The sequence below is a fragment of the Miniopterus natalensis genome, chromosome 5 (assembly GCF_054644295.1).
Source record: "Miniopterus natalensis isolate mMinNat1 chromosome 5, mMinNat1.hap1, whole genome shotgun sequence".
In the NCBI taxonomy this organism is placed as follows: domain Eukaryota; kingdom Metazoa; phylum Chordata; class Mammalia; order Chiroptera; family Miniopteridae; genus Miniopterus; species Miniopterus natalensis.
In genome coordinates, this window is record NC_142085.1 from 80,227,239 (window position 1) to 80,252,974 (window position 25,736).

The 25,736-nt window shown below is 39.9% G+C and overlaps 1 protein-coding gene across 1 annotated transcript in view; it reads left to right on the top strand.

The window, feature by feature from the left end:
• The window catches only part of ADGB (androglobin), a 101,204-nt gene extending 76,312 nt beyond the window's left edge, over window positions 1-24,892 (top strand). The window contains exons 28-36 of the mRNA XM_087817778.1: window positions 396-595; window positions 1,337-1,448; window positions 8,580-8,749; window positions 12,442-12,618; window positions 13,447-13,552; window positions 16,379-16,573; window positions 21,296-21,386; window positions 22,119-22,302; window positions 24,707-24,892. Of these exons, the coding sequence (XP_087673904.1) occupies window positions 396-595; window positions 1,337-1,448; window positions 8,580-8,749; window positions 12,442-12,618; window positions 13,447-13,552; window positions 16,379-16,573; window positions 21,296-21,386; window positions 22,119-22,302; window positions 24,707-24,892 (1,421 nt within the window). The remainder of the gene's footprint in view (window positions 1-395; window positions 596-1,336; window positions 1,449-8,579; window positions 8,750-12,441; window positions 12,619-13,446; window positions 13,553-16,378; window positions 16,574-21,295; window positions 21,387-22,118; window positions 22,303-24,706) is intronic.
• The last annotated feature ends 844 nt before the right edge of the window (window positions 24,893-25,736 follow it).

Below are 25,736 nucleotides of genomic sequence, written 5' to 3' on the forward strand. Positions count from 1 at the left end.
TAGAAGTGAAAAATTAAAATGAACGTTTTTAAAAAGTGTGATGAATTATACACACATACTATAAAACACTGAAGCTGTCATATTGTGTGATATTTGCGTCATTGGAGTGGCACAGGATGAATGAGAACTTGTCGAACTCTTGTGTATTCTTCTAGCAGTCAGCGGGTGCTCAGAAGATGTGTTGCTCTATGCAGGTCACATGCTATTGTGGTAAGTTTCTTTAAGACTAGAATGTTTCCAAGAAGCCAGTAATGTTAGTTTTCATCTCATTAAAACAAAACAAACTGACTTGTCCTTTTGAGCATCTTATCAAGGGAAATAAATAACTAAACATACTCAGTAATAGCTATGCATTTCACATGTTTTAACTTAAACATACTATTTTTTCTATACAGCTAGCAAGCAAGTTCTTTTAATGCATGCTCAAGCCAAGAAAGATCAAGAAATGAATGCTAAGAAGAAATCTACCCAGGGAGGTCCGAAATCCTACAAGGGTAGACCAGGAAGTGCAATGGTCGACTCCGGACAGCTGACTTTGGAAGAGGACTCTGGCAATATGCCCACTCTAGAGGAAAATGCTAGCGTACCACAGCAGGTATATTTACATTTAAATAAGTCATTCAACTGTACGCTCCTAAAAATCTCACGTAAATTCTCTTCCTAAAAATTGTCAATATATAGTGCTCTGTATGTGCAGTGCCGTCGGTGCATAACCACAGTTGAAGAATTGGACAGTACTGAACAGTTTCTCTGTGCCAAAAATCTTAAATATGTGGCAAATTCGATCGTGTACTGACCCTATAATGTAGATGTAATTATCTTATGTCACATAGGCAGTTATTGTATGTTATAAAAGGCCACATAATTTTGCAAAGGGTCACATATGAAATGATAACCAAAGTCTTACCTTTCCAAAAAACCATAGGCCCTGCTGGCCTTACAGTTAGCGCTAACAGACTTTCAAGTATTAAATGGTTCTAAAAAACAGAAAAACAATGCGCACTTCCCAGTCTTTTATCAGAGTTTGATGTAATCCTAATTCAAAACTTATAAATGTAACAAAAGTAAAATAAATAAACTTTATTTATAAACATGGATACAAAGATTATAAATACTATAATATATCCTGGCAAGTATTGGTGGGGATATGAGGATAAACTTTTATAGACTGTGGTGTTATAGAATTTTGGAGAACATCTGATAGTATTTAATTAAAATATGATTGTATGATTCATAAAAAATATGCATTTATTATATGCCTAAAATAATAAATTTGTAAGCACATATTATATTTATTCTTATTGATTTTGCTTAAACATTGCATTTTATTTCACAGGTGTATAAGTATATTATACAGTGTTTGATATTGTATAACAGTTGGCCTCTCACTGAAAGTCAACAGGTGTTTGTTCAAGCACTAAAAGACCTGGAGAAAAGTGATAACAAAGGTATGTTACAATAAATATTATTTATGCACTTAGTATTTTATGTAAACATTTAATAGTAAATTTATCATTTAATTATTAAAACATTATCAACTCAAAATGGATTAAAGACTTGATCATAAGACGGAAAACCATAAAACCCCTGGGAGAAAACATAGAGAGTAAGTTCCTTCACATTGGTCTTGGCAATATTTTTTGGATTTGATACCAAAAGCAAAAGCCAAAAAAGCAAAAATAAACAAGTGAGACTACATCATACTAAAAGCTTTTCCACAGCAAAGGAAACCATCAACAAAATAAAAAAGTAACTCATGGAATGGGAGAAAATATTTGTGAATTATATATCTGAGAAAGAGTTAGTATCGAGAATAAAGAACTCATAAAACTCAATGGCAAAAAAAAAAAATCTGGTTGAAAATAGGTAGAAAAACTGCATAGACATCTTTCCAAAGAAGACATACAAATGACCCACAGGGATGTGAACAGGTGCTCGACATCACTAGTCATTAGGGGATAGCAAGTCAAAATCATGCTAAAGCGTAACCCCACCCCTGTTAGAATGGCTGTCATCAAAAAGACAAGAAACACCTCACAGCTTTTTTATCCACTCGTCTACTGGTGGGCACTTGGGACATTTACCCCATGGAATACTACGCAGCTGTGAAGAAGAAGGATCTTGTACTGTTTGGGACAGTATGGATGGACCTGGAGAATATTATGCTAAGCAGAATAAGCCAGGCAGAGAAAGACAAGTATCACATGATCTCACTTACATATGGAATCTAAAGAACTTAATAAACTGATGAACAGAAATGATTCAATGACATGGAAGCATGGATCAGACTGAAGAATCTCAGAGGGATGGAGTGGGGGCAGGTGGGTGGAGGGAGAGAGAGTAACCAGAGAATTTACATGCATATATGCACAACCCAAGGACACGGACAATGGTGGGGAGAGAGACTCGGGAGGGAGGCGGGATGGGGTGGAACGGGTCATTGGGGAGAAAAAGGGACATCTGTAATATTTTGAACAAAAAAATAAATAAAAATAATTAATTTTTTTAAAAAGACAAGAAATAACTGGTGTTGGCAAGGATGTGGAGAAATGTAATCTTTGTGCACTGTTGGCCGAATGTATATTGGTGTATCCACTATGGGGGGAAAATATGGAGTTTCCCCCCAAAATTAAAAATAGAACTACCATATGATCCAGCAATTCCACTTCTGGGTGTAAATTAGAAGGAAATGAAAGCACTATCTCAAAGAGATAACTGCACCCCCATGTTCATTGCAGCATTATTTACAATAGCCAAGACATGGAAACCACCTCGGTGTCCAACAGTGGACAAATGAATGAAGAAATCATGGCATACACGATGGAATATTATTCAGCCATAAAAAGGAAAACCTGTTCTTTGCAGCAATAAGAATGTACCTTAAGGACATCATGCTAAGTGAAATAAGTCAGACAGAGTAAGACAAAAGCTGTATGATCTACTTTATATGTGGAATGTGAGAAAACAGAACTCATAGAAACACAGGACTGGTTGGTGGTTGCCAGAGGGAGCAAAAGGGGGCAGAAAATGGGCAAAGGTGGCCGCACGGCACAAACGTCAAGTTAGAAGGGAAATAAGCCCTGGGGTGTAACGTGCAGCATGGTGATCATAGTTAACGGTGCTGCATTATAGACTTTAAAATTTCTAAGAGAGTAGATCTTAAAAGTTCTCATCACCAGAAAAAAATCCGTAACTGTGTGAGGCGATGGACGTAAACTGAACTTATTGTGGAAATCATTTCACCATGTGTACATCTGTCACATCATTTTGTTGTATACTTTAAACTAACATAATGTCATCTGTCTATTATATTTCAATAAAGCCTGACAAAAAAGCACTGAAAACTTACGTCCACACACAGACCTCGGCACGGATGTTTAAGCCCTTACAAGGCCCTTACAAGGACTTTACATATGTTGACACAATTAATCCTCACAGTAAACCCACGCAGTAGATGCTGGAATATTACCATTTTCTGGATGAGAAAACTGAGTTACGGGCTGTTTAGTAACTTGCCCGTGGGCACACAGCTACGTACTGGCATAGCTAGAATTTTGAATGGGAATTAACTATTCAGTGAAGGCTTTTGAATGAGAAAAAAAATAATTTCAGATCTTCATTGTGTCCTCAATAAATGTCTTTATTTAGGGAGCTGCCCATATTTTTTTAGTGAACATAAAGGTTTGTGTAAATGATTTTATTATATTTTTCCTTAGGATCTTTTAAGCTTTTAAGTTTTTTAAAGGATTTCAATATTAAATCAAGAAATACAGCATAGCGATTAAACGACCCAAGGTTTAGCTACCTGAACCTGGGTTATTGGTCACCTGTAAAATTAGAATGATAATTCCTATCTTAATAGGTTGTTGTGAAGGTTCAAGATAATATACATACATTTCCTAGAATCTAGTAGCACTAAAAAATGGTATTGTCATTATTATGTTTTCCAACTAGAAAACAAGTCTTCAGAAATAATTGTCTTCTTTTTTGACATCACATTTGATGTCAAAAATTAAATTGTACCTTAATTGCGCAATACATTTGTTGCTGAAAGCAGCAAGCAAAGAAATTAGGAATTGAATTGTGTTTAAGATGAACTAGGAAAATTTTCTATTTGGAAGAATGCATGGGCCAATCTTTTGGAAAGCTAAGCATCTTTTGAATTTAGAATATGTCTCTAATATGTTGATAAATGTGAACTTTTAGGTAGCTGATTTGTTTAAGTTAAAACATATCAATATGTCAATTTTTGTGAGCAATTATATTTATAACTCAGAACCTGCCAAATTTAATTTTAAAAATATGATACATTTTAGAAAAATTAAGTTGCTAATTTCTTCAGACTATAACTTAGCTTAATTTTTAATTATAAACACTTTATATCAAGAAGAAATTGGTTCAGTGTTTTTGTTCATTGGTATATTGGTGACCCAATTTAAAATTTTAGGTACAGCCTGAAGTCAGTGGAAATGTTGGCCCACTTAACTCATGTAAACTCAACAGTTAATTTTTATGAAAATAAAATACATAATTTAATTTTTTTCAAAAAGTTATACTTTTATAATCCATGATAAGAAATAAAGCCTGAAATATAGCTATGTACATACAATCTAGGATATTTGTGACATAAACATGGATTTTTAGGAAGCTTGGCCTCTGGTTAACATGAGGCAACAGTGCCACCTGTAGTCACATTTCTATTCCTAAGTGGTAGTAAAAATTGCTAAATTATTGAGACAGTTCTCACTTAAGGAAATAGGAATTGGAGGATCTTGAGCTGGTAGCACTGTACTTAGTGATATTATATGTAATTACAAGGCTTTGCAAAAACACATATAAATGTTGTTGACATTCTCAATTCAAGATCCTGAAGAAACAAGACAATTATTTATACGTATATTCCTGTTTCTGTTTACCAAATGTGACTGTAGTTGGTAAATGTATGCCTTGTCCTAAACAAGTATGCTAGTTCAGAAATTATATTAATGTTCAAATCCCAACCAGTTTTTAGCTCCTGGATATATAAATCTAAGCATTGAATTTTAATAAGAAAATCAAAATTATATTTTTATACTAAGTGTTCTTATTCACTAAACACTTCTGTTTCCTGTGTTCTGGATATGTGTAAGATAATGTAAGGGGGTCTCTTAAGGCATAATGCTAAAGGTCTTTTCAAGCTCATTTTATCAACAGGTGCTCCCTGAGCAGGTCCTCCATTCAAGGATATATTAGTTCTTTCCAAAGGCCATCTCCTTTACAGCTCTTCTAATTATGTGAGTAAACAGAATGGGGGGGGGGGCACATTTTTCATAATTTTTTAACTGGTAGGATATTTAGTCCTATCGCTTACTGATTTATACACTCCCAACACATGCAGATCCTCTTTAAAGATTTACATGCAAAAGTTAAACTTCCTGATCATGAGCACGTACTATGAGTTCAGCATTATGTTAGGTGAAACCAGGAATTTAAAACGCAGAATATAATGATATTTTGGCCTTTGGAGAACTGTACTTCACGGGAGAAAAGTTTACCATATTGTATCCCATTAAATGTGGAAATTATTTGAGTCTCTATATTAACAATGTAAGGGAAGAGGGTGGGGTGCCGTACACTCTAGGTGGCGCTCACCTAGTAAACTTGAATATTGGAGTATGGTAATTTGAGTGGAATCCAGGACAACTAAATGTGTGCCTCAAACACTAAGACCTATGGGCGGTAAGGAAAAAGAGCTCCAGAAATACCTAATGGGGCAGCTTGAGATTCCATTTCAACTAACATGTGTTACTATCTTAACATCCCAGGGTATACTAAGTATGATCCTGTTTTAAATGCTCTAAATTGATTATTTTAAGCCCCGTGGGCATGGTGTTCGTTTCTCCTTTAAACAGAGGAAACTTAATAAAACCGCCAAAGTTAACCTATCCCCCGGCTGATCAAGGATTCACCTCCAAGTCATTTGATTATTTGGCTGAAAGATTTTCCCTAGTGCAACACTTCTCGGCAGCTGGAAGTGTTGGCACAAAAGCAAGCTGCCCCTTGTAAAACCATGTAGCTCACAGCCAGTCCCTTCCCAGTCATGCAGGAAGATCTGCCCCCAATTTGAAGGTACCTCTCTGAACTTGCCCTTCTGGGTTGCTTTCAGAAGTAACAGAGAAACATAGTAGGGATTCAACAGAAATTATTTGCTCCCCTGCACTTGGATATTTAGTTGTTAGAATCAGTAAAACACAAGGCAAAAACCCCTCGTGTTGGGAAAAGGTAATTATACCTCCTCAGTGTGAACCAGTGGTTTTCTAAATGTAGCCCTAGGACCGGCAGCCGCTGCACCACCTGGAAACTTGTTAGAATGCAAACGCGGGGGCTCCACCTCAAACCTACCAAATCAGAATGTTAGGGGTGGTACCCAGAAACCTGCTTTTGAATAAGCCCGTCTGTGATTTTGATGCCGGCCAACTTGTTTGAGAACCAGTCTTGTGAGGGAACCTTCAGCCGCACTGAATTCTAAATCACTGTGTTCTTCCCTCTAGCCCATCCTTTTGCAATACTTGTTTCTAACAAAAGGGGAAATTGTATACATTTCGTAAAGCGGTGTTTCTCGAAGTATGGTCCACAGGCCACTTGAATCAGAACGACTTGAGGTAGCTTTTAAGGCTGTACATTCCTGGGCCCATATCAGACAGTGGAGTTGAAATCTCTGGGATTAGGGCTTCAATGTCTACATTCTAGAGCTCCGCGGGTGGTTCTTTTGTTCACTGATATGGTGGATCACTGCATTGCTGTGAGCATAGCACTGCTGGTAACACAGTGGCCTGGCAGCACAAGGTGAAAAGAGTGAGTTCTTCTCCCCCAGGTTTTATGGGGTTTTTTATCTAGCACTGGCCACAAGTGGAGCTCTACGATGCGGTTAACTCCTGACTGCCAGCACTGAGATCTCTGGGACCTGGGTTTTACTGGAGCGAGACGCTGAGGTGGTGGCTGTGGCCCCTGAGACTGGAGGCAGCCCAGTTCTTTCACGCTGGGCGGAGGGTGGCGACGAGCCGGCGCCACAGCACCTTCCCGCAGCAGAGCCAGCAGAGGGGCCTGGCATGCGTGGCCCCATCTCTGTCCAAAGACCGTCTCTTCAATCCTGAAGTTTTGGGTTGACAGAGGATACCAAAGAATGAAGGAGAAAACGTGTCCTCTGCAGCCTCTTATCTTTTACCCTGGATGTCTAATAAAACATGGTTTTACTGTGTGATGTCCTGTAAAAATCTTTGTCCTTCTAGATTCATTTTCGGTGGCTTATCAGCTTCAGTGCCTTATGTCTCCTGCTCTTCTCATTATAATAACCTTATTTTCTTTTCGTGGTCTCATTTATCTTTTTTTAATTTTCCGCTCACAAGTTAAGTCAGTTCTTTATTTGTTCGACGAATCTACCTCCACAGAGCTTTTTGTAATTCCATGCTTTTGCGGCAAGGTCTCTCTAGGCGACTGAGAGGCCGGGCCTACGTGAGTTCTCTGCTCCCTCAGGACTCTGCCCCGGACAACGCGCGGTGGCTCGAGAGGTTCAAATAGGAAAACAAATCCAGAACAACAACGATAGAGATGGCATCTTGAGGGCTTCAAAAATTAGCTCATTCATAAAATCAGTAACAGAAAGTTGGTGAAAGTCATCAGAATCAACTTTTTCAGGATTCTTGAAATTAACAAAAACTTTCCTCAAGAAAAATAGCCAAATCTTTTTTAAAAACAGTGAGTTTTATGGCATTTTAATTTGCCCCAGACCCATGCCCTGGTCTCCAGCTCAGCAGTAGCTTTGAAAAATAAACAGCCTGTATTCCTGGTGCAGGTTGGCAGCCACCAGAAAGAGTAGAATGAAACTGAATCTCTTCCAAAGTCTCATTCCCAGAAAAACAAAAACCAAGGAAAATTGTCATTAACAATCCTGCCTTACGAGAAATACTAAAGAAAATCCTTCAAGCTGCAATAAAAGAACACTGGGCAGTAACTTGTATCCACCTGAGGAAATAAAATGCAGAAATACTTAGAGACGAATGAGAAATTACCCAAACTTATGAAATGCAATAATACCAATGCTGGGGGAAATATATAGCTATAAATGCCTACATTTAAAAAGAATGATCTCAAATCAGTAGCGTAAACTTCCACCTTAAAAAATTAGAAAACTAGAAAAAAAGACCAAACTAAGCCCAAAGTAAGCAGAAGAAAGGTAATAATAAAGATTAATGCAGAAATAAACCAATTCAATATAGTTCTGGAGATACTAGTCAAGGCAATTAGGCAAGAAAATGAACTGAAAACATCCACAATAGAATCTAATTACGTAGCAGTGATGGCTGCACAGCCTTATGGATACTCCAGACCCATTGATTTATACACTTCAATGGTGAGTTTATCGATTTTATAGAAGAGAGTCACAGATTTTTATAAAAGATCAATTTGTTTGCTTGTTTAAAAAAAGAAAACCCAAATGCCTTAGACTAACCACTTTTTCTTGAATTACTTCCCCTGTTTCTACATGACATGATTTTATTGTTGTATCATGACTCACTAGTCTCCACTTTATGCTTCTCTAGCTCACGGAGAGAAACATGAGGAATTAATGCCCATGGGAAGCCCAGATTCCCATCCTGTTAGTGAGGGGCAAAAGTCTTCAGGAGGATCCAAAACAACAAGGAAAGGCAAAGAAAAGTCTGAGAGAGACAAGACAGCCAAAGAAAAACAAACACCTCGCTTTGACTCTCAGGTGGGTGTGGTACTTTTTCTTATTGGAGTTACTTAATAAATTCAGGGTCATTGGGTCCCTGCTTGCCCATCTCTCCTGAGGGCAAAACTGAAAAATTCCACCTCCCTGTTTTCAGCAGCCATCTAGATAGCTTAAGGACATTCCTTGGACACCTTCTGCAAGCAGCCTTCCCTAATTTAGAATCAAAAAGCATTAATTTAACTTTTAATATATAAGACAATGTTTGGGGGAATTGGATTTCTAATATTAATATTATACAGGTCTTACTCTCAAAACACATTGCAGTCTAATGGAGGAGACTGAAGGTAAACAGTTTTTTTAAAGAAATATATCTTTATTGATTTCAGAGAGAGAGGGAAAGAGATAGAAACATCAGTGATGAGAGAGTCATTGATCGGCTGCCTCCTGCAAGCCCCACCGGGGATCGAGCCCGCAACCCAGGCACGTGCCCTGACCGAGAATCGAACCGCAATCTCCTGAATCCTAGGTCAATGCTCAACCACTGAGGCATGCCCGGCTGGGCTGGAGGAAAACAGTTTTAATTAAGAGAGTGAATGTACAGTGGTAGAAAGGAAAGATAGGTGCCTATGCTAGCTTCCTCCCAAAGGAGCAGAGTCCTGAACTGAGTCAATAAGCAAGAATATGCTGTGGCAAAATCTAACAAAATTGTTTTGTTTTTTTAATTATTAGAGTCTGAGATATGTTGGGATTGTTTTGTGTACTCTTGGGTAAATATAAGGAACTTTATAGAAAATTAGGATGAGTTTTCACAAAATGTCATTATTGGAGCAAAATGAATTGGAGCCCAGCATTTTATGACAGTCAAATGCAGGGAAATACTCTTAAGGATAGGATGGGATACACAGAGATGATTAAAACAGCAAGAAATCCCACACATCCTAAGGTAGCTTCAGTAAGTATCAAGGTAAACAGAGGGATGATGCCAACAGCTTTTGTGCTCAGGAACTGTGGTCATTTTCCTGGAATCAACTCTGACCATGCGGGAGGCTGTTGTTATAAAATGCAGCAGCCATTAGTCTCATCTGCCACTCCCCGATACTTGGCAGAGTGTGCATTTGGGAAATGATCTTCCTCAAGACGCAGGATTGCTTCTGAGTAACCCCTCAGCGTTAGCAAGGAGTGACTTAAATGTCTTTGGCCAGATGTCCCATTAGGGTGCATCGTATACCTGGGTGCAAGACTTTAGAAGAGTGATATAAGAAACACCATGACATACACAAGCCTGAAAACCAAACTGTGTAATGTTATCAACAGTGCTACAGATTCAGAAAAAGTCTTCTGAAAACTACTTTAGGTTCAGTCGTGTAAGGTTGAAAACATACCTGTAGGTGAAAGTCAGAATGAAAAACTGGATCGGCTGCAGTTAAAAGGTTGAAGTATGTAGAAAGAAATAAGAAAAAAATGAAAAAAAACTTGCAAAAATACTAAGCCAAGGAAAAACAATTCTGCAAAATATCAATGATTGGATAAAGCTAGAAACTAACATGTGACAGCCTTCTATTCCTTTCAAAATTCCTATGAATGTGTGCATATAGTCTCAAAAACGAAAGCCTGTTCGGATCCACCAAACTTAATAAGGAATTATGGGATTCTGCATGAGTTAACATTGAAATACTAGTGACTTCTGGGGAATCCTGAAAAAGGCAATACTTGGACCATTTTGCATAGCACAACTTTTATGCCTGGTTCCAAAATTCATATGGAAGTTAGATTTTTATGACATTAATAATTAACTAAGCTTTCGAAATCAGTATTTTGCTAGTTGGTTTTAGTAGATATTGGTATTATGTTGTTTGATGTTTTAAAATGTATTAATACAGGGTATCTCAAAAAATGTATATGCACTTTAATAGCTGATAGCTCAATTTTGAAAATGAAATATATTTTAATAAACACTGCCTTTATAATTATTCAAAGTGTGTGTATACATATTTGGGAGAAACCCTATATATTTGCCAAGCAGTAAGCTGAAAACTATCATATTTTACTCTGTGTTTTTGCTTTAGTCATCATAATCATGTGGAATTTATGTGATCATTGATTTTATTCCATATGGAAAAGCTCATTTCTTCTTAAACATACATTACTTATATTTTCACCAGCTATATTCTACAATCCAAATGCTACCTTTTCCTATAATATCATCTAAACAGACTTGGAAAAATAATATTTTTGTTTATCAAAGTATGATTACATTTGAAATGTGAAAGAATCAGATATAGTTTTCTCTTCGAAATTTTCTTGTTTCAACATTGTTTGGTTTAAAAACATTGGTGAAGTTCCAATCAACTGCTTTTTCCCCTCAAACCTTCAAGATAATTCTATATGTTAACTTTTCTAGATGAAGCACCAGTGCTTCATTTACTGTTATAAAATCAATTATTTGAATTCACTGAGAAAATACCCCTTTCATTAACAAAAATATACTACTGCAATTTAAAATAGATAAGCTTAACTAAATTCATGAATTCTTATAAGACATGTGGCCTTCCCTTAGCCCTTCATAGTGTTGTTCTCTTCCCTGATCAAAACTTGATCCCAGAAAATTTTCTGATAAATTCACTTATTCAACAATATAAAAGATGGTAAAAGCTTATGTACTGTGTTTTAAAGGACTAAATAAAATAAAAAATCCAATTTTGAGATTTAAGTTCTCATCAGGATATTAGGAGACTATTATAGAGAGCAAGGAGGTCTTTTTGGTCACACTAAAACTAAACAGCACGTGAAAACTTTATTCAGTGGTCTGTCGATCCCCACTTCCCCACCTGCGGGGCGGGTAATTATGGATAACTGACAACGCCTTAGTCTTATCTAAAGTGCCTAAGAACCACATCAGATTCAAGCCTCTCTCCAGACCAGACAGCCACCAATGAGCCTCACTTACCTGGACACCATCAAGCCCTACTTCAATGAGCTCCCAGCCTAAGGCCCATGAAAGTAACCTTATAAAACATCAAAATGTTAACTTCCAAAATGAATACATATCAAGTAAAATATCCAGACTTGGAAATGGTCAACTATTCCTGCCCTCATTTTTCTGAAGAGATGCTGTGAGCCAAACTGTAATTTAGAGTTTTTTTGTTTACAGTTTTTAGGTAAATTTTACGTAGCACAAAATGCAACAATCTTAACAGTGTGATTCAATGAGTTTTGAAAAGTGCATTCGCCATATAACCCACGTCTCTATCAAGATACAGATGATTTCCATATGCCTAGAAATTCCCTCAGGCCTCTTCGCAGTGGGTTCTGTCGTCCCTAGACCTCCTGCCCACAACAGATGTGCCTGTTCTGTAACATCGCAGAAACGAAGGGCTCAGGAAGTCGTCTTCAGCGTTCAGCTCTCTCACTATAGTGTCTCTGCAAGATTCGGTTACACTGCGGTGCGCGTCAGTAGTCTATTACTTTTTAATGTAGAATTTGATAATATGGCATATTATAATTTGTTTTTTCACCAATCAGTAGACATTTACATTGTTTCCTTTTTTTAAAACATTATAAATAAGGCCACAATGAATGTTCATACCCGGGTCTTTTTGTGAATAAATGCTTTCATCTCTCTCAGGTAACTACTTAGCAGGGAAATTACGGACCATGAGGTTAAATCTGAACCCTTTTGAAAGGAGGAAAGCATCTGACCCAGAGGTTTTTATTTTATTCTGTTTTTTCAGATGTCCACTATGCACTCCCAGCAAGAAGACCCAAATAAACCCTACTGGACCCTGAAGTTGGTCACTGAGCACAGCGAAGCAGAATTCCTCGAGGTGAAAAGGGACACTGAGCGAGCAGATGAGATCCGGGCCATGAAGCAGGCGTGGGAGACGGCGGAGCCAGGAAGAGCGATCAAGGTCACTTGAGCTGGACCAGTTGTTCCTCCCGCTCATCCCTAGGCTCGGTCGGAGGGAGCGCTGTGCTGGCGAACCCGCAGTCTTTCCTTTGGGAACGGTGTCTGGGACTTTCCCGGACGCTGACTGACTAGATGTTAAGACCACATTTGGGCACACTGTGAAATGTCACCCTCCTGGTACCCGGGTGACTTGCACAGTGGTGCCATTACTGACCCCGACTGCGGGCCACAGGGCCTTTCACATAGCCTGGGCTCAGCGCCGTCTGTCCTGCCCCCACCAGGGCAGCCTGAGACCGCCGCACACGCGCGCCCCGGGACTTCAGACGGCCTGGGACAGGTGAAAAGCACGTGCCGCCCCTTGGGGAGCAGCCTACGCGGCGGGCAGGAGGGGGCTTGCAGTCGGAATGCCAAGAAATAAGACAAGAATTAATAAATAATAATGCAAGAATAGATGCTGTCCGGCGCACTCACGACTGTAAACCCGCCCTTGCCCCGCACGCCTCCTGCCTCCCTCGCCTGCCTCTCCCCTGGAGTCCCTGCATGGGGAGCAGCACTATTTGTGCGTGTTTCACGCCCCAGCTCGGGGAGACAGGCAGGTGAGAACGGCTCAGGGGACACGCGGCTTCAGGGCGCTGATTTTCGGGCCCTTCGCCTTTCGTTCTCGGAGACGACTGGCAGAAGCATGGTGGGGCTAGGATTTGGGTTGAGCTGGACACCGCCTGCCCTACTCCCGCACATTTTCCCGGCGCCGCTTTGGGGTCCCTTGGCCGCGTTTTGGGCACTGTTAAGATGCCGCCCGCCCTGCTTGCTGATGGTGTTTGTTGCTTAGGCTTCTCAGGCTCGTCTGCACTACCTCAGCCGGTTCCTGAAGAAGTCCCCCGAAGCCGAGGGCGTCCCGGCCACTCTGTCTGAGAGCCAGTTGCGAGTGGACGAAGGTGGGTCGCTGACACTGCCCGGCCACCTCAGAGCACTCGCCCCGCTGAAATGACAGCCAGCAAGCCACGCTGGGTAAAAAGAAAGCACTTCAGAACCTGTTTCCTTAAGGACTGTAAGTCACCCACAGTCCTATAAAAATGGATCTTTCTTTCTTTTCTACCAAGCGTACGTTGACCTTTTCCATCAAGTAGACACGGTTGTCTCTGTTTAAGAAGAGATGAAGCCAGGACCGGGGGGTGACCCGGCAGGCAGGTGGCAGTATGCAAACTTGAAGGCAGGCGTCCCCCCGAAAATCTGGCGCTTTCTAATCACCATGAAAATCAACACTGGCGATAAGAATCAGAGCGATCAAGTCAGCTACACTTACTAAGTCATTGTCTTGGACATGGAAATGTGAGACAGTAATTGTTGTATTTAATACCCACATCGACCAATTGATATAGATTATCATCTTCAACTTACCAGCGGCCCAGAGTCATTTGCAGGGCAATTTGCTAAGTTCACAGGATGGGCAGAAACAAGCGCAGCACACAGACAGCTCTCACCCCCGTGTCCTCCCGCCAGTGCTTGGCTGCCTCGTTCGCACCCTGAAACATGCTTTTCTACTTTTACATCTTCAGGAGAATAAGTCAGTAATTGCTAGAAAAATGATGTTTCTTAACTTTTCATATAAACAATCTAAACGAATATCACCCTAACCCTGTTATCCTGGGACAGGCCCTGTTCAAAGGCTTCATGTTCATTCTCTCTCTTTAACCTACAGCAACCGTGGCATAAACAGTGCTATTTCCATTTTACAGATAAAGAGACCAAAGCGCAGGGAGTCACCTAAGTCACACACACCTAAAAAGTGACCACATTGGGACTTAAAATATTTCCAACTCCCGAAGTACTCACCCCTCTGATGATGAAGTTAAATGATATTAGGAATGCAAGGGGTGAATAGAATGTGGTTCTTATTCTTTAAGCTCTAGGGTTTATTATTATTATTATTATTGTTAAATGCATTAAGTTACAGGTAAAAGAAAAACTGTTGCACTGGACATTTGTTAGAAATGGCAAGGAAGATGTTATTCAAGACTGTGGCAGCAGGAGTCAAGGCTGTTGCCACCGGGAGAGAGATTGAATTCAACTCTGAATACAACAGGGATGAGTGGGGATTTATAGCAACTTGGAGAGAAAATTACTCAGAGGAACTTGGTTAGATCTTAAGGGTCAAGGAAAAGGAACTTGATTAAATATCTAGGATGGGAGAAAGAGAAGCTGGATTGGCTATCAAGGGCAGGGGGGATTATCAGTTAACTGGCTTAGCAGGATTCTTTGCTAAAACAGGAATTCTTCCTAAACAAAGGACAAGACCTGGTGGGGAACAGGGCTCAGAGGAGCCTGACCTTGTTATCCTCCATTCATTCCATAAAGGCACAAATCTCAGTTCTACAGCTTAATGAATTTTCACATGTGGGAAAATCCAGATTAAGGTATAAAATACTTAATACACCCCCAAAGTGCTCCTCATGCCCCTTGCCAGCCATTTCCTCCCTCAAAGTAACTACTCTATTGCTGTGAATGAATTTTGCCAGTTCTTGAACTTATGTTTGAACTTGTACAGTTTATGATGATGGGTGATGGGTAAAGAAGACGACATGGGTGGCAAATTTGAGGAGTGCAAGCACAGGCCTAAAGTTGTTCAAATTCAAGTTATTTAAACACTGACCTCAAAACAAAATACCTATGAGGAGGATTTCTTCCCGTCATGTGTGATCATTGCTGAAACTAAGCAGGGCTGGGAGGCCAGGGGTTTAAAGAGGGTACTCCCAGGGTCAGATTTATACTGCAGACACCTTGGTGATTTTTAAAGGTATGAATTTAAAAGAGGAAAAGGGTAGAACTGGGAAAACCATTCAGGAAAGGATTGCGTAGTACAGGTAGACTCACGCAGTGTATGCACCTTGTATGTCTTGATATTTATCTGTTCTATTTCTTCCTGGGTCAAGGTTGGTAAGTTGTGTGTTACAAGAAATTTATCTATTTTATCTAAGTTAAACTTCCTGGAAAACATTTTATTTTAACTTTTCTCTTCTGATCACTCCTGCTCCAGGGTTGCATTCATTTTAATATTATTTTTAAAATAGTATATTTAAAGAACCAACATTGCCTACTGAATGTCTCCCTGTTATTTGAACATTTATCCATTTTCTTAAGCACTAACCTGTTTCATCCAAAGCAGAATATAAGACCAGTTAAAACATGTGCAACTGATAGAGGGAAAATGTCTACATAATGTGGAAGCTGTGGTGGGCTCTACAGTTTTTCCTAGGCACGGAGATCCGGAACAGTGGGAGTAGCATTATAGCTTTAAGAAAAAATTTTCTAGCTTTGCAGCTTCACAAGCAAGATCCCTTTTCAGCTCTAAGACACTCTTAGACAACTGCCGGCACATGGGGCTTGCTCCCCAGAAAGGAGGACCCCATCTATTCACAGTCCTCACATGGGGCAGGCTGCGCTTCCTCCAGGGCCAGCACGAACAGCAGCCCCAATGGGTCAGAAATCCCCTTTCCATCTGTAATGTCTCACCTCCACAAAGCTCCTATTTTTATGTGACCTTTTTATACCTGGAGGCAGCTTCCAGACCCACTGGCTGCCCGGGTCATGCATGTCATCTTCTGAGGTCCCCATGATCCTTTTTTTGCCTGTGCTCTGGTTAGAAGTTGCGAAGCTTTTGAGTCTTTTGCCCTGAACCTGTGCTCTCACAGCCCTGTTACTTTTTGCATGTGATTTCATAGAATGCAAGTTTTTTCAGGAATGCACAGGCCATGTTGTAATAGAAACATCTGCATGTTCCACAAAAGAGTCAGAAACAAAGAGTTCTGGGAATGTGGAGAGCAGAGAGGCAGCGCAGTGGAGGAGCATGCTGTGGAAGAAGCGGCAGGCGACGCAGAGCCTGAAGGACCTGGCCAACTCGGTCAGCAGGGAGAGCAAAGGCCAGGAGCAGGACGAGTCGGCGCGGAAGGAGAACATCAGTGAGTACTGCCCTCCGGGTGAGGCGAGTGCGCCTTGCACACGAGTCCTGGAGAATATGCTAACTCGAAAGACGTGACGTCGAGGGCGATAGCATAGAAAAACTTGTATCTTGGATTCCTAGGTCTTCATTGGGCTCGTCAGAGTGGACAGCCTGCTCAAAGGAAGGAAGGAATTGATAAGTGATGGCTGAGCCAAGGAGAGGAAGCTGGTAGCGTTTGCATAGGGCCAGCACTCAAACCCCAGTTCTTTGATTCCACATGTTGTGATCTCCAACCAAACACAAACTTGTCCCCACACTTAGTTCATTTAAAGATCTGTAAAATGAAAATAGGGTTAAATTCTGATATCAAATTGTTTATTTATATGCCAAAAGGTACTCTCTCTGCTGAGAAAAGGGGCTGTAGCCACAGCAGCCTGGGCCAGTGTGTCCCCCACAGTCAGAGTGTAGACTTTATTTTCCCCCAGAGCCCCAGAGCAGGCTGCAGGGTCAGCTCTCCTGCTGCTCCTTCCGTCACACGTTGGCCATTCGTCTTCAGACACTTGCCTTCAAGTTTGCATAACTGTGAAAGAGTGTACTTTCTGGTGGGAAGGAGGGGACAGCACACAGGGAAGAGAGGTTAAGGGTAAGCAGGAAGGGAGGGCCAAAGTAGCCGTCCTCAAGCAAATATTTGAAACATTCTTAAAAATATGCAGAATTATAATTTTAATTTAATATAAAACGATAAGTTTATTTACACACCATCAAGAAACATTGCCCCCCCCATAAGAGGCGTGTCGTCGCGTGGCTGCCGTACATCTTAACCCCGTGACACGTCTCCACGTGGCCCGGGTCCTGTGGCTGTGGAAGGGATCCTGCGGGAGACCGTGGGTCTGACGGTCGGCTCTTGCCGGGGGCTCCCACTGCTGCTGTCGGTGCGCCACAGCTTGGCCTCACCTCCAGAGAAGCACTGGCCACGAGCAATTACAGCCCCCTTGAGAGCTTCACGTGGTGCGGCCTCTGCCTCCCGGTCAATGGGTGACTCCCCAAAGCGACCTCGTTCTGGCCGCTTCCCATTTTCGTATAGTAGGTAACTTAGAACAACTTCCTTCACAACGCAAGAGGTCATGTAAACACTCTCATCACGGCTTTCACTCCTAAGCATTTCTTCCACACCAAGCCATCAGCAAGGCCAAGAGTCTAAGCATTGCTTTCAACTTCCCTTCTGTTTCTGGGGGCCTCTGAAAAGTGCCTCTTCCAGGGGATCAAATGAATTACCACTTTTAACAAGTTGCTATCTTTATCCCCAAATCATTTCCCCAGGCTACACAATCAGTCAAACTATTCTTTGTCATCACTTTTAAAGAGTAATCCTCATACTATTTGTGATGAAAGAAGTTCTCTCCTAGTCTGTGGCAAAGTGAAACTTTGTAAAATACAATAAATGACCCAGTAATGACCAATTGCTGTAAAAAATATTATTAAATGCATACTCTCACTTTCAGAACTTATCCCATAAGGGACCAGTTCGCAGATCAAGGATGGCGCGCGTGCGCACACACACACACACACACACACACTTTGAGCTGCACTGTTAGAGGTCCAAAACTTTCATACCACTCTCATGCCCTGTCCTATGACACAACAGAGTTTTGTAGATGAACACGAAGGTTTCTCTGACTCTTCTCCACCGTCCATGTTTAAATATGTATTATTTGTCTGGATGTGAAAAAATACAAACATCTAAATAATCAGAAAATATTTTATTTCCAGCAAACTCAGCAATCGGTATCTTATAGAAACAATTTAAGTTAGAAATGCCCCCAATATACCCAACATAAGTAGCTATGTTCCTAAGAAAAGCAAATGTAGTTTAGAAATCTAAGATCCCATAGTAACCATGATGAAAAAAGAGAAGTTATTGGCTACTGGTTTCTAGAAGAGTCATATAATAAAATTTTAATACTTCAGGAATATTTTATTTAATGTTAAAAATGAAAAACATGATTGAATTTATGTTTCAATGATGGAGCAGAGTTGGGGTTTGTGTCACTATGGTCTGTTTTCTCGTGTGTATCATGACTTCATGTATTTTTGAAAAAAATGAAAACTTAATTTGGGTGTTATTTTTTATATTTCTAAAGGCTTACATTAGGTTATATTTTCAAATGAATTACCACTTTTAACAAGTTGCTAAAAATTAAGCACTTTACAGTATTTTTGGCGACCATTATAACCATAAGTTAAAAAGCAGGTTAAATTAAGGTTAGTGTGTGGGAAGGTGAGACTTCTTAAATGGTGGAGTGACGACTTGATATACCCTCTCCCTAAAAAAGTGGTGTCAAGGAAAAAAATGGCCTTCAACTAAATGAAAAATATTTATTAAAAATAAGAACAAATAAATTATTTTAATTGTATTAGTTTTCACTTGCTGCTGTAATAACCACAAACTTAGTGACTTAAAACACACAAACTAATCTCTTATAGCTCTTCAGGGAAGAAATTCTAAAGTTTAGGTGTTGGCAGGGCTGCCTTTCTCCTGGAGGCTTCAGGGGAGAACCTGTGTCCCTCTGGGTAATGTGATGGTGGTCAAGGCAAGCAACGAATCAGTCAGAAATTGAACGGGGAGGTCTGGGTAACAAAACGACCATGGTGATTTCAACCTAAGATCAAGAACAAGGTAGCGTGTCCACTCTAACCCTCTATATTCAATGCTTTAAAGGAGGTTCTAACCATTTTGATAAGAAAAAGAAAAAAACACACATCCATATTAGAAGAAAAAAGTAAAACTGTATTCTCAGAAATATTGATCCCGCATACTGAACATGCTAAGCAGTTGGGGAAAAAGAACCAAGAATATAACCCACAACTAATAAGTGAGTTTAGTGAGGTCACATTATGCAAGATTAATATACAAAAATTGCTTTTATTTCTACATATTATCAATGAGCAATCAAAAATAAAATTGAAACAGTTCCATTCACAATAGCATCACTCATAAATATATGGAAATAAATTTAATAAAAATGAAAGACCTGTATACTGAAAGCTACAAAAATCATTAAAATTTTCAAAAATCTAAATAAAGAGGTAGTTCGTGCCTTTGACTGGAAGACCCAATATAGTAATATTGTCTATTCATTTTTAATTTTCTCCAAATTGATCTATCCATTTAGCATAATCCCTATCAAAATCCTAGTAGACATTTTACATAAGCTGATTTAATAAGCTGATCTCCAAATTTATATGGAAATGTAAAAGGCCCAGGACGACCAAGATAATTCTGTTAAAGTACCAAGAGGAAGGATTTTTACTTTGTGACTTCAGAGTTTATTATGAAGTCTACAATAGTCAAAACACTATGGTTTGACAGTTTCTTGAAAAGTTAACTATGAAATGTCCAAGAAAGGCAAATATATAGAACCATAAAGTAGATTAATGGTTGCCTGGGGTTTGTGGAGGAAGTGGAGAATGGCTGTAAAAGAGCATAAGAAATTTTATTTGGGTAATAGAAATGGTCTGAAACTGGATTTTGGTGATAACCGGTTGCACAACTCTGTAGATTTACTAAAAAGTACTGAATTATACTTTTTATGGTATGTAAATTATACTTTAGTAGTTTTCTAAAAAAGAGACTAAATTGTCCAGAAATGTGAAATAGTTCTCAGCTGTAAAAAAGAATAAAACCTTGCCATTTGCAACAACATGGATGGACCTAGAGGCTATTGTGCTAACTGAATTAGGTCAGGCAAAGAAAGACAAATACCATATGATTTCACTTATATGTGGAATCTAAAAGCAAAACAAACAAACAAAACAAAATAGAAATAGACTCATAGATAACAAAGAACAAACTGACAGTTGGCAGAGGCGAGTGGGGTGTGGGATGGGTGAAAAGGTGATGGGAATTAGAAGGTACAAAGTTCCAGTTATAAAATAAGTCACAGGAATGTACTGTACAGCACAGAGCATACAGGCAATAATATCATAATAACCTTGTATGGTGTCAGATGGATTCTAGACTCAGCTGGGTGATAACTTCGTAAGGTATATATATAAATGGTGAAACACTATGCTGTATACCCGAAACTAATATAATATTGTATGTCAACTATAATTTAAAAATAAATAAAATTTTACAAAATGGCCTGGAAAGGCTGAATGGTTAGTATGTTAGATTCTAAAATCTTTCTTCAATCTGGTCTTACGGGATCTGGGGACTAAGAAGCTCCTGATAATTTGACGCCCAGTATGTATCTGTTATGTGTTGCTGACTCCACTGGACCAAAAGGTTTTTGAAGGTAGAATACCGTGTCTCAAACAGTTTTACATTCCATCCTGGTAGTGCTTAGTATAGCTTTCACATATGCACCAAGTTCTTTAAATATTGGGTCACTTAATTTTTTATAATGTAGTTTTGTAACTTAAACGTGACTTCTTTTTGTTTCTGCCTTCATTTAACTATAATTAGAATAACATTTTGTTGTGTTTCTTATAGACTATATTCATTTTGTCATCTCTTTCATTTAACTATAAGTATAGTAACACCCGTAGAAGATAAATATAAAGCAATTATATTTTAAGTCATATTAAATCACATTAAAATCATTAAATAAGGCAAGTGCAATCAATAGTTGTTTTCTTAACAGAACATATTATCTTCCATTAAAATGAGATATAACAGTCATTTAGTTAATCATTGTTGATTTTTTTTGGAAGCTTAACACTTTTTTTCTTTTAACAGGGCCTAGTTCACGATCTCAAACAATTTTGGAAATGTCTCCACGACTTATTCGAAAAGCACTAGAAAGTGTAGATTTAACTCAATATATACGGTAAGTTTTAGTAAACATGATTAATGTAGACATCTGTGCTCATAGAATTTTGGATGCATTGCCAATAAACAGCTGCTAAACAAGTGAAATTTGAAATCAAATGCTTAATATATTTTCAGTGTATTTAAATTTTTTAAGTACATGATTTTACATCTCAAATTCAGCAAATGTTTTGTTAAGTCAGCCATAAAAGCATTTCATTGTTTTCCGTAAAGACTTAATATGTAGCTTGATTAAGGTGAGTTGAGCGACAGAAAATTCTCACTATACCTGCTGCCATTATTTAGTTAGATTCGGTTTTCTTAAGGACTAGACAATGGGATTAACAGGGAGCTAGTTACTCAAGCATATTTATGAGTGTGGAAACATTTTCAAAATTATTTAGAGGCTTAAATTAACAAGGAAGACCTGCCACACAGGCTCATAGTCTCGAACACCAGTTCCACAAACATCAACAGATGTATCTAATTATACTGATACTTTCCTAAAATAATTTTCTAGAATGTCAGTGATTCAATGGATGGAGCATAGCCCATCTAAAAATAATGGTTTATTCTTTCTATTCCTAATATTTGATTTTATTCTGACCGCCAGACTGTTGACATACTAAATTATTTGAGTTCTAAAGTAAAGTTCACTCCAGAGTTGCCAAATGAATTCTTTTTCTTAAATTTAAATTTATTTTTTCCATCACCATTTATTAAGTCTCTCTTTTGATGTTTCTATATCAAGGAGAACAAACTCGGAGCCTCTGCTGCAAACGGAGGAGCTGAGTCAGCAGCAGGCAATGCAGAAGGCAGAGGAGGTCCACCAGTTCCGACAGTACCGGGCCAGGGTCCTAAGCATTCGCGAAATCGACCAAGAGGAGCGGGTTAAGCTGCAGGAGAAGATCCTGGAGATGTACGCGGAAATGCGGGTGAGTCGGGAGGCGCGGGCCTGGGGCGCAGCCCACGCATTCTTTTGCATGTTTAAAGCGAGTCAGAATCATACAGTACCTGGGTAGAAAGAAGTCTTGAAAGCACTTAGTTCCCAACTTCTCAGAAGAGACGGCAAACGATTATACACACTAATTTCAATTGCTCCCTAAAATCCCTCTGCAGTGCAGTATTGGAAGTCAGTCCCCAATGTGGGAAGACTGCGAGAGAAGACAAAGTATCTGTGAAGCTGGAAAATAGCTGGATGAAGACCGCATGAACAGGCTTGAGGCCGCCAAAACTTAGGCTGGCAGTAGGAAGGAAATATGATAAGTAACGTATTCTCATCAGATGGGAGAAAAACGCACCGGTCCTCAAGGGATTCCTAACACATATTAAATTTACTTTACACTAAACCCTTAAGATGGCTCGGCCTCTATGCTATCTTAACATGTCACTGCTATCATCCTGCACTTGAGAAAATAGTTTAGCAAAGCCGATTTCATTATGGCAGATACAGTATTTTTCTTCCATCAAAAGCTTTGGGAAGTCTGACTCTGACATCCAGCTCTTCTGCCATCTCAACCAAAGTCATGCAAGTTGCAAAAGTATGGAAAATTTCTGAAGAATTTAGGGGTGAAGACAAAACACCTCTAGAAGCTTTTCTTCCAGCCAGCATCGGTGCATTAATCCTTACGCTTTCATTATATCATTTTGAAACAGTACACAATCAATACATTGAACCATAATTGTGGCCACACTATCAGAAATGCAAATGAAATTAGGAAGTCGTGGCCTCTTCGTAAACCCACATTTACGGTAATCAATGCTTTATTTATGAACATTTTTAGAAAAGCCATTTCGTAATCGATTTCTAGAATATTGCTTGGAAGGGACATTAAGTGTTCGTGCCTATAGTTTTGAAAATTATCCTTTTTAAAAATATTCATTTAAAATATTTTGATGTTTACCTGTTTCTAGTCTTCTGACACTTCCCATTCCCAAAATTTATTCACTCCAGAAATATTTCTGGGCAGTTCTGTACCAGGGACCCTCCTAAGCACAAACAAAAGAGATAAAGCCCTCCCTGCCCTGTGGAGTGTAAACGCTAGTGAGGAAACCGATGCTTAAATATAAACACAGTGCATAAATACAGTGTGCAATATGACGGGAAGGGGTAAGCGTTGAGAACAAAAACATAGACCACGACCAGCACGCGGTGGTTCAAAAGAGAAGGGAGTGCACTTGGTGCGTTAGGGGAAGCACAGTGGGAAACCGGGGCCACAGGAGCAGTGAGCAGAGGCAAGTGACCGGAGAAGAGGTCACAGGCAGAATGGGGACATGGGTATAATGAAGGACATCGTGCAGGACTGTGAGGGCCACCAAGAAAACTTTAGCTTTTATTCTGAGGGAAATGTGGAGCCGTGACAGGATTCCGTAGAGCAGAGGAGTAACAGGATCTGACTTCGGCTTTAAAAGGATTGTTCTGGATACCGTGTGGGGAACAGGTGAGCGCAGAAGGGCCGCACAGGAAAAGGCAGGTCTGGGCGGAGACTGTTTCCCTGAGCACGGGAGAGGCCACCGTGGGTCCCAGCAAGGCGGCAGGCGGAGGCGCTGAGGAGCAGCTGAATTCCAGATGTATTTTCAAAGTAGAGTCAACGGGAGGTCCCGATGGACTGTTGGTGCATCATAAGGAGAAAAAGAGAAATCGGCAAAAGTGATGGACGCGGAACAGATAGAGAAGTGAAAGGGAAGTTAAGCGGGTTGATGGCCAGGAACCCACGTGAAGTCCGCTGATTCAGGAGGGGACAGCATGGTTAAGGAAGGATGGGACCAAGGAATGGTCTCGGATTTAGCTACACATAGGTCATTGGTGTCTTTGATATGAATATAGTACTTTGGAAGCGGTAAGAATGAAAGCCAAACCGGCAGTAGCAAAGGTGACCAATGGATTAGGTGATGTTATTTGGAAGCACATCTCAGATGCATTTTGTTAGGACTAGACTATGTGTGGGGAGCTAGAAATGTCCTGAGCACAGTCACTGTGAGAGACACTGAGCCGTACATCCGAGAGAGATTATATTTAAACTCATTGCACGCAGATAGTTGCTTTGCCAAAATTTTCCTGCCTATTTTTTCCTTAACTTTTCCCTTTACTTTCCTCCCATCGATGCATTTACTTGCTCTTCTGTTAAAATCTCACGTACGCTTTGCTGCCATCCTGGGTTGTCTGTATTGATAAACCTGAGACAGTTACTGAATTCTCGCCTCTCCTCAGTAATTTGCCTGCAAGCCTCCTGGCGAAAGGAAATGATAAAGGTTTCGCAGGTTTCTGTGTATCTGTTTCTCTGGGGCCATAAACCTTTACCGTTGGGCCTTATTCGTCTGTTTTTTGTTTTGAAATAGGACAACTTAGATGACTCCCGGCAGAAGATCTTCAGCATCCGGGAAGAGTATAGAAACAAGCTGCTGGAAGCTGAGCGCCTGAGGCTGGAGGCTCAGGCCGCAGAGGAGGCGGCCCTCTGGGCAGAGTCAGAGAAGAAGAGCGTGGCCCTTGACAAAGACAAAAAGAAGAAAGGAAAGAAAAAGTAACCGGGAGATGCCCAGTGCGACTTCTCTTCTGAAGAAAATCCTATTTTTCATTATCTATAGCTTTGCCTGTTGATAGAAAATTAAGAAGTTAAAAAATAGATTTCCTACCTTAGAAATAGTTACTGTATTTTAATATGAATTTGTTAGCTGTTCTCAGGAAGCTTTGTTTGAAGCCATTCTAGTTTAAATTTGTCTAACTTCAATAAAAATGCCTCAAGTACATAGAATGTAATAAAATGTATGTCTCACTCGGAATTGCTGCATTTTTCGCTAACACTAAAGCAAGATCATAAATGAGCCAACAGAAATGCCTTGGAAAAATTCAACAGTGAGTGAAATAGCTATTGTTCTTAGAGAAAATTTTGTCTCTGACTTTAAAGACATTAAAATATTTAAAAATACGTTTCAGACTTGTGTGTGGTTTTTTCTAAGCTGAATGTCAATAAATCTCCCTCACTGGGCAAGAACTATTGTGGGTTAAGCTCACCCAAAGTGTTAGAACTCTGAACCCTAACAGTGAGTCAGGGTAACCCAGGCGTAGAGAATGTGATAAAACCCCACACATCTCTTACCATGTGTACCCATGTAGTACTTTTTGTAAGACAGAGAATATGTTCTTGTATGCTCGTTTTAAAAAAATACGAGTGGTGCCTGGCCGAGCGTGGCTCAGCGGTTGAGTGTCAACCTAGGATCCAGGAGATCCCAGTTCGATTCCCGGTCAGGGCACATGCCCGGGTTGTGGGTTCGATCTCCAGTCGGGGGCCTGCAGGAGTCAGCTAATCAATGATGACTCTCTCATCATTGATGTTTCTATCTCTCTCTCCCTCTCCCTTCCTCTTTCTGA